At 35.3% G+C, this 13,496-nt stretch overlaps 1 protein-coding gene across 1 annotated transcript in view; it reads right to left on the bottom strand.

The window, feature by feature from the left end:
- LOC106470072 (CUGBP Elav-like family member 4) overlaps positions 1–13,496 on the bottom strand; it is a gene marked incomplete at its 5' end in the record, with an annotated part of 60,782 nt that overhangs the window by 38,221 nt on the left and 9,065 nt on the right. Inside the window, 2 exons of the mRNA XM_022398616.1 lie at positions 114–257; positions 9,300–9,379. Coding sequence (XP_022254324.1) covers positions 114–257; positions 9,300–9,379 — 224 coding nt within the window. The remainder of the gene's footprint in view (positions 1–113; positions 258–9,299; positions 9,380–13,496) is intronic.

The following is a 13,496-nucleotide window of genomic DNA, read 5'->3' as shown; positions in this document are numbered from 1 at the left end:
TCCATTTTCAGGCTATTACACATACACGTAAAAGAGGTTCCACAATAAGTAATTTTATATTTAAAAAAAACTGCTGGAGTATGTTGTAATGCATTTCCATTTCTTCCTCTTACCTGTGCATAGGCACTATACGCACCAAACTGGCTCAATACGAACGGACTGACGAGGCCCATATTTCCCACCATTTGCTGCATCCGTCTCATCTGACGTTCCTTTTCCGTGTCTGCGAATTTAACAACCAGACTAGACGACGCACCCTGTTTAAGTACAGAGAAGTGTAAGTTTTCTTATGGACTTTTAGTTTTGGTTTTACTTTTACTCGCAAATTTTCGTAAACAAATGAATAATTATGAATAAATTATACGTGTTGAATCAATACTAATTACTAACATAAAGATTTTCTGTTCCTAACAATAAAGGATTTTAATACTTTCGTTTCGAGTTTACTTACTGATTAGGTATATTTTATTACAACTTACAGCTTTTACTGTAAGTAAGATTTGTTTTTAGAACAGGTACGACGTTTAGAACACTGGTGCGATCATTCTCAAGTACACAAGTTTTAACCAGTGATCGAAATGCCGTACCGGTTCTAAAAACAAATTTTACTTACTGTAAAAGCTGTAACTTCTAATAATAGAATTTTGGTGGCAACTGCTGTTGTAATACGTTCATATAAACTAAACTACCCTATAATATTGTATATTAATATCTTTATTCATAGATATTTTCAAAATTTTAGTACAGGTTTCTGTATTTAGTTACGAGTTCTAGACGAACAGCATTTTACCAACTTTGAATTACGCTAGTCCTTGTCATTAAAGGCTTTGTGCATGTTCTTGGGTTGATAAAAGGCACCATTTAAGGCTTTGCGCATGTTCTTGAGTTGATAAAAGACGTCATTTAAGGCTTTGTGCATGTTCTTGGGTTGATAAAAGACGCCATTTAAGGCTTTGCGCATGTTCTTGAGTTGATAAAAGACGCCATTAAAGGTTTTGCACATGTTCTTGGGGTGATGAAAAACGTGTCGATTTTCAATCTTAGCACAATTACCTTCATTAAGAGCTGATCTTGATGAGTTTCTAGCAGAGGCTTGGCATTCTGAGAGCTTGGGGGTTTGTAATATGATTGCAAGAAAAGCTACACTTTTCAGATTTAATTCAGAATCAAAGTGGTGTTAGAATTATACAGTTATATATATTGGGTTGTAGCTGAATATTTTGTATTAAACTCTTGCATCTATAGACAGAAATTAACCTGCTGTTAAGATAGTGTCACCATAGAGAGTAAATTGCACAAATTCATACATGTTTGTACATGTCCTTATTAGCACTTCTGTTTAAAACAACCTCGTGCCAAACTCTTTACTTGTGGGCCGAGTCAAAGTTCACACTCTTCCTGTATACGTGTTTAGGAATCTCTTATAATCTGATAACTTACTTAATACTTCAAGTTTGTCTAAAATTACCGTAGATATTAAGAACATGATTTGTTTGTCAATTGTAAATTCCAAAGTGTTTTTTTTTCTGTTTCTGTAATCATTTAATTCTTGTTATTTCTGTACTTTGTAACCTGGAAAACGTAGTGTGTAATTTCCAGTATTTCCAGAGGGACGAGAAGTTTGCTATTGGTTTATAATTATGTTATGAAAGCACAAAAATAGCTAGGAAAAGTGTTCTCGCTTATATGCACAGTGCTTCTGCATCCTGCAAGGATTCACAATCTGGCCATTAAGCCAAGGAGTTGCATCTCAATTGAAGACCCCTCTATTTGCTGTCCTGGTTCACTCTCCTAGTTTCGACTTGAATAACTGGGAGAAACTCGTGACCAGGAGTCACCGTGCTAATCACAAACCACGTCATCTTGGAAAAATATGGAATGCCTCTAGAAAAACTCAATATTGACACCAACCAGATGAGATAAATATTGTCGGTAGGCATCACTGGTGGCTAGAATATCAGAATTTCAGGACGAACAGTATGCATATTGAGGAGGTATGGACATCGGAACATTTTTTTTTGGGGGGGGGCGCCGATGACTGAAGGTACTTTATTTGCTGTGATAAACATGAACATTGAAATCAAGACTGAAATAGCCACTTTCCACAATAATTATACACAACACTTTATTCCCCATTCAAAGGGGCATTTCGCTAATTCGTCAAAATTGGGGCACGTGCCCACACTGCCCTCCCATTTCAGGAGCAACTGAAAACCATGGGTGAGACAAACACGTGAAGCGTGTTTGTATGAATAACAAGACGCCACGATGTGAAGAGTTGATGCTTTTGAGGAAGTTGATACGTCATCTGTCACCTGTTAGTCAGTAGAGACACTATCATGTGATAGTGAAGATCAGTAGTAATGAAGCGAAATAAATCAACTCATCAGACTTCAGAAGTGTCACGAAATAATATCTTGAGTGTTTATTAAAATGATTTAGGCAAAAATAATTGATTAGGAATGCTTGGACTCAGGGAGAGGTGGATAAGTGTATGATGCTGAGTTTGGACACTCAAACACTTGGTTCTGTAGGACAGAGGAACATCTTAATGACTTGGATACCGTAGTGGTCGAGTTGCACTAGGGATTTGACCTACTATAGACAACATAGCTATCTAACAGGTGGAGCTCATAGTCTATTGTAGAATCTGAACTGATAATGCAGCTAGTGGTGCTAAGGTCTCTCAGCCAGTAGATTATTTCTTTAGGTTGGATAAAATCAGGGTGTTTCACACACACTGTTGTTTGGATGTATTTATACTAGCTACATTACAATCGAGACTTTGAGAAGCATTGTAAATATTGTACTGTGTTTACTGCTCAATAGATAAACAAGCAACACCAAGGAGAATTGAGGCAGAGAACAGTTAGCTCTCCTATACAGAGAAAAACGTTAGGTATAGCTAATCTAAACAGTAAGCTCTCCGATACAGAGAAAAACCTTAGATATAGCTAATCTAAAGAGTTATCTTTCCAATACAGAGAAAAACCTTTGATATAGCTAATCTAAACAGTAAGCTCTCCGATACAGAGAAAAACCTTAGATACAGCTAATTTAAACAGTTAGTTCTCCAATACAGAGAAAAACCTTGGATATAGCTAATTTAAACAGTTATCTCTCCAATACAGAGAAAAATCTTAGATAAAGCTGAACTAAACAGTTATCTCTCCAATACAGAGAAAAACCTTAGATAAAGCTGAACTAAACAGTTAGTTCTCCAGTACAGAGAAAAACCTTTGATAAAGCTGAACTAAACAGTTAGTTCTTCAATACAGAGAAAAACCTTGGATATAGCTAATTTAAACAGTTATCTCTCCAATACAGAGAAAAACCTTGGATATAGCTAATTTAAACAGTTATGTCTCCAATACAGAGAAAAACCTTGGATATAGCTAATTTAAACAGTTATCTCTCCAATATAGAGAAAAACCTTGGATATAGCTAATCTAAACAGTTATCTCTCCAATACAGAGAAAAACCTTGGATATAGCTAATTTAAACAGTTATCTCTCCAATATAGAGAAAAACCTTAGATAAAGCTAATTTAAACAGTTATCTCTCCAATACAGAGAAAAATCTTGGATATAGCTAATTTAAACAGTTATCTCTCCAATACAGAGAAAAACCTTGGATATAGCTAATTTAAACAGTTAGCTCTCCAATACAGAGAAAAACCTTGGATATAGCTAATTTAAACAGTTAGCTCTCCAATACAGAGAAAAACCTTGGATATAGCTAATTTAAACAGTTAGCTCTCCAATACAGAGAAAAACCTTAGATAAAGCTAGTCTACTCTAACTTCAAAAGGATGATAATAACAATCAGTATGGTTTTTCAACTGGTTTTTCTCAATTGCTTTAAATATCGGGCCCAAGTTTATTCATTAGCTGACAAAGTCCATCATTCATAAATCAAAATAACATAATTCAAAGCACCCGAAGACATGAACATGGATGAAGAGAAAAAATGGGCTATGTCAATACCAAATGTATTGCTTGAGAAGATTGTGCTTCTTGGCTGAACGGACTGAAATATCATAATTATAACATGATGTCTTATCAAATAAAGTCTAGTGGCTATTTCCTGAGCTTGATAATGTTCAGAAATCAATTACTGTTTCCAGTGGACGATGTATGATCTACTTTTCAGGGCAGATACGCCAGAGGATCTAAATGAATATGTGGAGCAGATAAGACCTGTATTATTTCATGCATAAGAATTGATATGTCAACAAAAGTGGTCGTATGTCAAAAGAGAAAGTGTGAAAAGAGTGAAGCAGTTCTGATTGGATTGGTCCTTGTCTCATTATTCAACAGATCAAACCTTTGAAGAACACAATTCAGTGTTTACTTGACGCGAGAAAGTGCGTGGAGCACGTGAATAAACGGACGTCACGTGTAACAGATGAAACTCTTAAAAACTGGTTGAATCAGAAATCAAGGGTGAAAACAACCGTTGTCTAGGATGATGATTATGAGAATATTGCTTCTTATTGTGTGAACTTGGCTTTAAAGGAGGAAGAAACTAGTGATGCTTATCTGGTTGTGTATGATAAGCTAAACAAAGAAAAGCCAGAACTTGAGTAGTTCATCTGTTTATAAGATTGGCGGCAATGGCATCATCAACCTATAAATCAGTATAGTTAGGCTTAACTTCATGATCAGCCATTAGGACTGCCTTCAAATCACATATTTCCACCATTCGTTTAGTAGTATGCTATAAAGTGGATTTATGTGGTAACACTGTGGATCAGGTCACAGCAGCTGTGATGATGATGTAATTCCTCGGAGTTACCGCTGTGATATTTGAAAACCGAAAATACTTAGTGGTCCTTGATTTATGCTCAAGGGAGTAGATTGAATGGTTGATATTTAAGTTGGAATACCATGTAAATCAATTCGAACTTTACAACTAGAGCGACTGAAGATATTATATAACATACCTAGAACATTAACAGACGTAATGACTGTTGTTTACAACTATGGAATATAGATACTCAGGGTTTCCTGTTTATTTATGGGACATACCTAATGAGTGACTTGTCACTTAGTGAGTTATAGCAGATGTAAGAGTCAGTAATACAATTCCAAGAAAAATCTAGAACTTGCTTGAGGGAATTGTCACGATGGACCTGTACTGTGTCTTGCGTTCTGCCTCGGGTTTTTGTTTTAAACTGCTATAGCTAGAAAAATAGCTGATCTGTTGATAAGACAATGTCATAACTAAGTTCACGCTCTAGAGCCCCCTCAATGGCACAGCGGTTCACCACGGGTATCGAAACCCGGTTTCTACCGTTGTAAGTCCGCAGACATACAGAGCACAGATAGCCCATTGTGCAGCTTTGTACTTAACTTTAAATAAACAAACCTTAAAACAATATTGTGGCAGTTTCTTTCTTGATTTCTGAGTCGAGTTTAAGGTACATTTTACGCAAAAATCTCTACGAATCTGTTCTTATTGTATTTTGATAACTCAACTTTTGGTCCAAGTTTTAGATGAGAATATAGTACTAGTACTGTTTGAGATATTTAAGAGGTTGACACGAATCTAACAAAATTAGCTAAAAACAAATGTAAGTTAGCACGGATTTTAAATAGGATAAAATGGACGTGGGGATGTATATATATATATATGTACAAAACGTACAGAAGCGAACAGTTCTTATGGTGTTGTTTGATAAAATAATTGTCACAGCAATATAATCGTCGCTCTCACAAAGTGCTCCTGCTCCACAGGTTTATCGACCACCTTTCTAGTCAGACATAGGATTTATATATTTGACTTTGAATAAAATGTTCTTCTTTATTGTTAAAGCACTTTTCTTATCCATTAATATAAATGTTGTAAAACTGAATTTTGTTGTATCTGACTTGCATTTCACACTGTGTATTGTAACAGCTTCCCCTTTTATTTATAACTGCTGAGTTAGGGACGTTATAGCAAATAGTCCTCGTGTAGCATTGCGCGAAATTCAAAATAAACCAACCTCTCTTGTTCACCAAAAATTTATGTATTTATGAAGAAGCACCTGTTAATAATATATTTTGTAACAGGGATTTTATGTATAAAATAAATTGTTTCGTCGTCCTTACAAGATCTTCACATTGTTTGTTTGTAATTAAGCACAAAGCTGCACAATGGGCTATCTGTGCTCTGCTCACTACTGGTATCGAAACCCGGATTCTAGCGTTGTAAGTCTGCAGACATACCGCTGTGCCACTGGGGGGGGCTCTTTACGAATATCTTAATTATAATATCTCTTCTTCCCTTTTATAAGTTTTATTTTCGTGTACCTTTCGTCAAAAAATAATTTGGATCGATAAAGCTTTACTCCTAAGGTGTTTTTGGAATGTTGATAAGAGTAACTTTTACATTTTGAGAGTGACTTTCAGAGTGCAATATTAGATCTTATTACTTGATGATGTTCTGGTGCCAGCGGTGCGAGTTTTAAAGGAAGACTTAATAGATACTGTTGATAACTAAATGATAAAAAATGTTCTCAACACAGACAGTGATATTTCCAGTCCAATTAGTGAGGAATGGTGTATCTGTAATGCCTTACACTTATTACCATTAACCAGCGAACATTTAATTGGATTTCAAGAAACACGAAGTATTTATCAAAATGTTGATGGGAAAAATGAAAGAAGGGTTTAAAGTCTTTAGAAAATCAGTAAGTTTCAAACAAGATTTTCGTGTTTGAACTCTATACATTTTTTCTTTTGATTAAGGCTTTTTATTTCTTAAGCACACTGCAGCGTGCTTCAAAGATTCTAGTACACTTCCAGAACTAGACAAGTAATTAGGCTGTAAGCAGAAAAACATAAGTAGCGAGGGTCGTATTTAACACAAAATATTTTATACTTGAAATAAAAAATTAAACACTTTTTCAAATGATGAGAAACATGCAAAAAAACCAATGGAATTTTAAATGTTTTAACTGATGTGAAATGCTCATTGATTCAATTTGTTAATGTCAGTACTTAAAGAAAATAAAGTTTTATTACTTAAGCCTTGTTTTATTTCTGTCTAGTGTGTTAAAGTTACAATGTCTTGCAAAAGTATTCACCCCCTACACAGTTTCCACATTTGGTTGCCGTCTGACTTTGCAATCATGAAACTTTCAAATGAGACTTTATATTTAAAATGTACACAATCTACTCCGAACTGAGAAAGCTAAAAAACACTGATATTATGTAAGTAAATTAGATTTTCAAAAAAAAAATAAAATATTCTCAGTTGCTTAAGTATTTAACCCCTTTGCTACAGCAACTCTGAATCGGTTCAAGTGTAAAAGATTAGTTTGAAATGTCACAAAATTCGTGTAATGGTCTCTGTCTGTGTGTAATCAAAGTGGTTTAACTTGACTTCAGAGTAAATGCATCTGTTCAAGCCATAACTCACATATTGATACAACAAACCAACCATGAAGAACAAGGAGCTTTCCACACAAGTCAGGGATAAAGTGGTAGAGAAGCACAGATCAGGAGAAAGTTACAATAAAATTCCAAGGTCGCTGGTTAGCCCTTTGAGTACAGTGGTGTTCACCATTGAGAAGTGTAATGTGCTTCATACCACCCAGTCACTACCCAGATCAGGTCGCTCCTCCAAACTAAGCAGCCGGGCAAGGAGAAAACTGGTTAGGGATGCCACTGTGAAGCCAACAGTGATCTTGAAAGATCTGCAAAGTTTCATGTCTGAGATGGGAGTCAGTGTTCATACATCGACAATATCCCGGTCCCTACACAAAGCTGGCCTGAATGGGCTAGTGGCAAGAAAGAAGCCATTACTGAAAAAAAGGTCATCTTAAATCTCGTATGGAGTTTGCGAAAAAGCATGTAAATGATACTACAGACGTGGAAGAATGTTTTGTGATCAGTCTAATTCAGATCGTTACGTCTGTCACAAGCCCAACACAGCACATCAGTAAATGATACTACAGACGTGGCAGAATGTTTTGTGATTAGTCTAATTCAGATCGTTACGTCTGTTCACAAGCCCAACACAGCACATCACCCAGTCAATACCATCCCAACTGCTGCCAAGCATGATGGTGGCAGCATCATGTTATGGGGATGCTTATCATCAACAGGGACTGGGGAGCTTGTCAGGAGAAGATGGATGGTGCAAAGTACAGGCGAATCCTAAAGGAAAACCCTGCTTGAGTCAGTCAAGAATCTAAAACTGGGTCGAAAACTCACATTTCAACAGGAACATTGACCCGAAATACAAGGGCAAAGCCAACAGGAGTGGTGTCAAAAGAAGAAAGTGAATGTCCTGGAGTGGACCAGTGAAAGTCCTGACATGAATCCGATAGAAAATTTATGGCGAGACTTGAAGGTTGCAGTCCATCAACGATCCTCAACGAACTTGTCAGAATTGAAGCAATTTTACCAGGAAGAATGGGCAAATGTTACATCATCCCATTGTGTAAAGCTGGTAGAGACCTACCCAAAAAAGACTCACTGCAGTAATTGCTGCCAAAGGTGCTTCCACCAAGTACTGACTTAGCGGGCTGAATACTTATGCAATCAACAAAATTCAGTTTTTATATTTTATTTCCAGGTTTTGCTGACATTCAACCTCCTTCACACATAAAAGTCTTCAGTTTGATCATTAGAGGCTTGAATAAAAACAAGTTCATTAAAAAAATTGTTTACACTATTTGTATTTCATCAAAACGTGACATCATTGATAGGGGTGAATACTTTTGCAAGGCTCTGTGGTTACAAATATATATATAATGCTATAACATTGTTCATAAAAAAATCTGGTTTTCATTAGTAAAATAAGAAAAAAAACTCAAATTTTATTTTCCACAAAGTATAAAGTTATTACTCTTGAATGATGCCTAATTTGTATCTCTTCGTCATTAAACGATTATAGGAGACGTTACTCCATTGAGGTTCTAAATTTCACGTAGAAATTGGGCAGATAGAAAGCAATCCTGAAAAACAAACGTTTACGTGAAAACAACAATGTAGTGATGGAGACGTCGCATTAAGTAACACATACCTGCTCGTTGAAATATGAAACACCTTTACACGTGATGGATATATATATCATAACTAGCTGAGGAGCGCCAATTCGAGCCTTAAGAGTTCACATTTCTTCAGCTCGATCAATGATAGATAATATTATGTGCACGAGCTATATATATATATATATATACATATATCATTTATTTGGTTTTATAATTCTGACAGGAAACTTGTAGACTCGAGTTTATTGTCAAATGGATTAGTAGTAAATTAGTGGACTTTCCAAAGCTAACTTAACTGTAGGTCCTTACTTACTGGCATGGTTTGGCTACCGTGAAGTCCGTTGATGGCTGCTTGTGCTTCTGAATGAGAGCCAAACTTCACAAATGCACAGCCTGGAAGTAATTAGAAAGCAGTTAAAGTCATGTACGAAACTTTCATCAGTAATCCTGTAACGCACACTAGGCTTATACCATTAGATCTAATCATTTCTATTGATTTCTATAGATGGCGCCAGTATCTTATAGTGTTCTTGAAATAGAAGTGAAATTTTACTTTGCAACAAAATGTAAAGTGAATTATGTTCTCATAAATTATATATATATTTACACACACACACACACATGGTATATATATATATATATTATACAGCAATCTTTGAGGTGGTAGATGTATATTTCATATGTTTAACTAATTAATTTATATTTATATATAACCATGTGAATATTTGCATGTGCAAAAATGTGTATAGACGTTCGTTCTGAAAAGTTGTCAGGTTCTGTGAATGCTAAAGAGATCGCAAAAGCGATGTTTTTCATTGTCTCATCGATTTGTAAATAAAACTACTTATAAAGTCAGATCCTTACAATGCTGTTTACATTATTTTCACGAAGTGAATGCTTTTAAGATATACTGGTATATTACTGTTTTTATTGAATTGACGTAACTCCACGAGAAACAGAGAATCATTAGGTTGAACAGTATAGACCTTGAAGTTCCAATAAAAAAAAAAACGACAAAGCAAAGGACTAAACATCAGTGGTTGATACTGTCTTGTGCAAGGCAAAACCACTTTTCAACAACAACCAAGAGATTTTTTTATATAGTAAATGTAAAGACAACTTCCAACGTAATCATTAGACAAAGTGATTTAGTTCAGTTTCACTGCACGGCCGCTTGCTACTGATTGCTTCTATGTTTTTCTATTCATAAGCAGTAAGATTTTTAAACAAGACAATCAGAAGTACAGAACGTAGGATGACACTAGAATAATAATTTTTAACGTACTTTAAAAGAAACTTTACAAACTCTTTCCAGCCGAGTGGTTAGCGTGTAGGGCCTGCGATTCTCATGGTTCAGAGTTCAAAACACGCTGCCGCACTTTCGGCTGTGGGCGCGTTATAAAAGTGACAATAAATCCCACTATTTGGTTTAAAGAGAAAATGGACCTGGCATGGCCTGGTGGTTAGGGCGCTCGACTCGCAATTTTCGGGTCGCGGGTTTGAATCCCTGTCACCGAACATACTCGCCCTTTCAGTCGAGGGGGTGTTATAATGTGATAGTCAATCCCATTTGTAGCGGCGAGTGTTGCTGCCTGGCTGCCTTTTGTCTGGTCAGTAGCTAAAAATAAGGAAAACTATTCTTGAGTCTTAGGAGTCATCGATCTGGTCGTACATAACCCATGTGCATGCGCATAAGATACTATTGAGGTTAATAGGTTCCTACAGAATCTTTAACAATCAATGGATTTTACTTGAGGAAAACAGATGTCACTTAACGTGTTTCTAGCAAATCTTACCCTATTAACCTCTTTTCCAACGATTTCTTAAATTTACACAATGCACCACTTTCAGAGTTTAATTAACTTTTCAAATAATTATTACGAGTTTTAAGATTGTTTGTTAATTCATTTGTTGTTGTTGTTTTTACCTCTTTCTAATGAGAAAATCTATGAAATAGCAGTAACTGTTCGTTGTAGAGACATTCCTGTAAAGTGATAAAGAAGGAAATGAAATCCCACTTTCCCTTCTAAGAGGGAATACTAAAAATAAATCCAGTTCACATATTCGAATATTCGAGAAAGTTATTTTTAAAATATCTCCCCCCCCTACCCTCCGCTGTCTCAGCGGTAAGCTTTGTGAGTTTATAACTATAAAAACAATTATCCTATTGTGCAGCTATGCGGTTAAACAAGTAATATTTCAAAAAAGCCTGTGCCAACTTTTATTAAAATTTTATACCTAGTATGTGAATGTGTATAAATCTATAGTATTAGTATATGTATGAGGGGGAACTTTTTTTTACTGCACTTCAAAATATAAAATTGATAATTAGAAGCTCATATCTATTTAATCCTCTAAATGATTTACAGACCACACTGGAATAGTGGATCTAGACCACGAACTTCTGGGTGTGGCTTCATGGATTACCTGTTTATAGCTAAATATGCCTTTTCATTTGCATTTAAGTTAGATCAACGAGCTTTTACTATGACAAGCACATCAGTTTTCTTCGCCTACGTGAATTCCAAGGGTTTTTGAAAAGCAAAATGTATTCAAAATGGGGATTCGAATGTTTAATACAACGTAAAGTGGTGAATAACAACTATGTCTGAATGAAATTCAAAATCAGAGCAGAAAAACATACAAACAATAACCCTTTTACTTGTCAACGTCGTGTTCATCTCATAAGGTAAACTTTTATTTTTTTCTCGTGAATATTTTCATGCAGCGAACATAATATAGAATTCTTTGTTTCAGATTATTCTCGATTAAAATAGAAACATAATAATTTTAGAAATATATATACTTATTAAACTAAATCTAGAAAGAGAAGGAACTCACATAATTATAAGCTTTTTTTTTCTTTGAAGGTAATAAAGAAACGTAAAATATCGTTCAAATTTAAATGTTAATGCACCTAGTTATATTTTTCTGTATTATTTTCTAAGTTGCAAATTATGAGGGAAAACTGTTCGTTGACAAAATTATTTCCACAAATTTACGCTATGTTACTCCGAACAAGAAGGCCTAGCTAGCATGGCCAGGTGGTGTTAAGGTGTTCGACTCGCTATATGTAGGTCGCAAGTTCGAATCCCCGTCCTACCAAATACACTTTCATTTTCAGCATTGGAGGCGTTATAATGTGACGGTTAATCCTACCATTCGTTGGTAGAAGAATAGCTCAAGATTTGGCGGTGGGTGATGATGACTAAGTCTGCTTTCCCGCTGCTAAATGAGGGACGGCTAGCGCAGATAACCTACGTGTAGCTTTGCACGATACTCAAAACAAACAAACAGAACAAGAATCAAGAATAAAAGACTGATTTGGACAGTGGCGTTTCAGAAAGATAAAACCAAAGAAGATCTTTAAACAAATATCAGTAACAACAGGAAAGCCTTGTGCTTTTGGTCCGGCATAGCCAGGTTTTTAGGGCGCTCGATTTACGATCTGCGGGTCGTGGGTTCGAATCCCCGTCACACAAAATATCCTCGCCCTTTTAGCCGTGGAGGCGTTATAATGTGATAGTCAATCCCACTATTCGTTGGTAAAAAGAGTAGCCCAAGAGTTGTCGGAGGGTGGTGAAGACTAGCTGCCTTTCCTCTAGTCTTACACTGTTAACTTAAGGATGGCTAGCGCAGATAGCTTTGCGCAAAATTCAAAACAAACCCAAACCCTTGTGCTTTTGTGTAACTTCAGCAATACGTTATTCTCTGTGCTGAAACAGATGAATTTTGTCTAAAGATTTACTGAACTAAAACTAACGTATTCATACATTTGTTTTTATTATTCCATCAAACACGAACAAGTCATCTATATACTTTGATTATAATAGTTAACATTTTTGTTTAAGTTAAATAAAGACTAGCATGTACTTGCACATTGAAGTTGCATTAAATTACCATGTAAATAACATGTAATGAAGACTGAATTAGAAGAAACGTTCATGCATTTTTTTCGTGTTGGATTATTTCATGGTTGCAATATTCAGTAAATGTCACTGTATTTCCATAAAGTTTGATGTAAATCAAAAAGATATACATTCTACGACTTCCAACACAGTGCTATATAAATATATAGAGTTTAGAAGTCAATATTCAGTAAATGTCACTGTATTTCCATAAAGTCTGATGTAAATCAAAAAGATATACATTCTACGACTTTCAACACAGTGCTATAGAGATATATATAGAGTTTAGAAGTCAATATTCAGAAAATGTCACTCTATGTCCATAAAGTTTGATGTAAATCAAAAAGATATACATTCTACGACTTTCAACACAGTGCTATAGAGATATATATAGTTTAGAAGTCAATATTCAGTAAATGTCACTGTATTTCCATAAAGTTTGATGTAAATCAAAAAGATATACATTCTACGACTTTCAACACAGTGCTATAGAGATATATGGAGTTTAGAAGTCAATATTCAGTAAATGTCACTGTATTTCCATAAAGTTTGATGTAAATCAAAAAGATATACATTCTACGACTTTCAACACAGTGCTATAG

This window comes from Limulus polyphemus, unplaced genomic scaffold, assembly GCF_000517525.1.
Source record: "Limulus polyphemus unplaced genomic scaffold, Limulus_polyphemus-2.1.2 Scaffold3805, whole genome shotgun sequence".
In the NCBI taxonomy this organism is placed as follows: Eukaryota; Metazoa; Arthropoda; class Merostomata; order Xiphosura; family Limulidae; genus Limulus; species Limulus polyphemus.
Note: the sequence above shows the minus strand (reverse complement) of the source record. Positions and strands in the feature narration are given on the sequence as shown.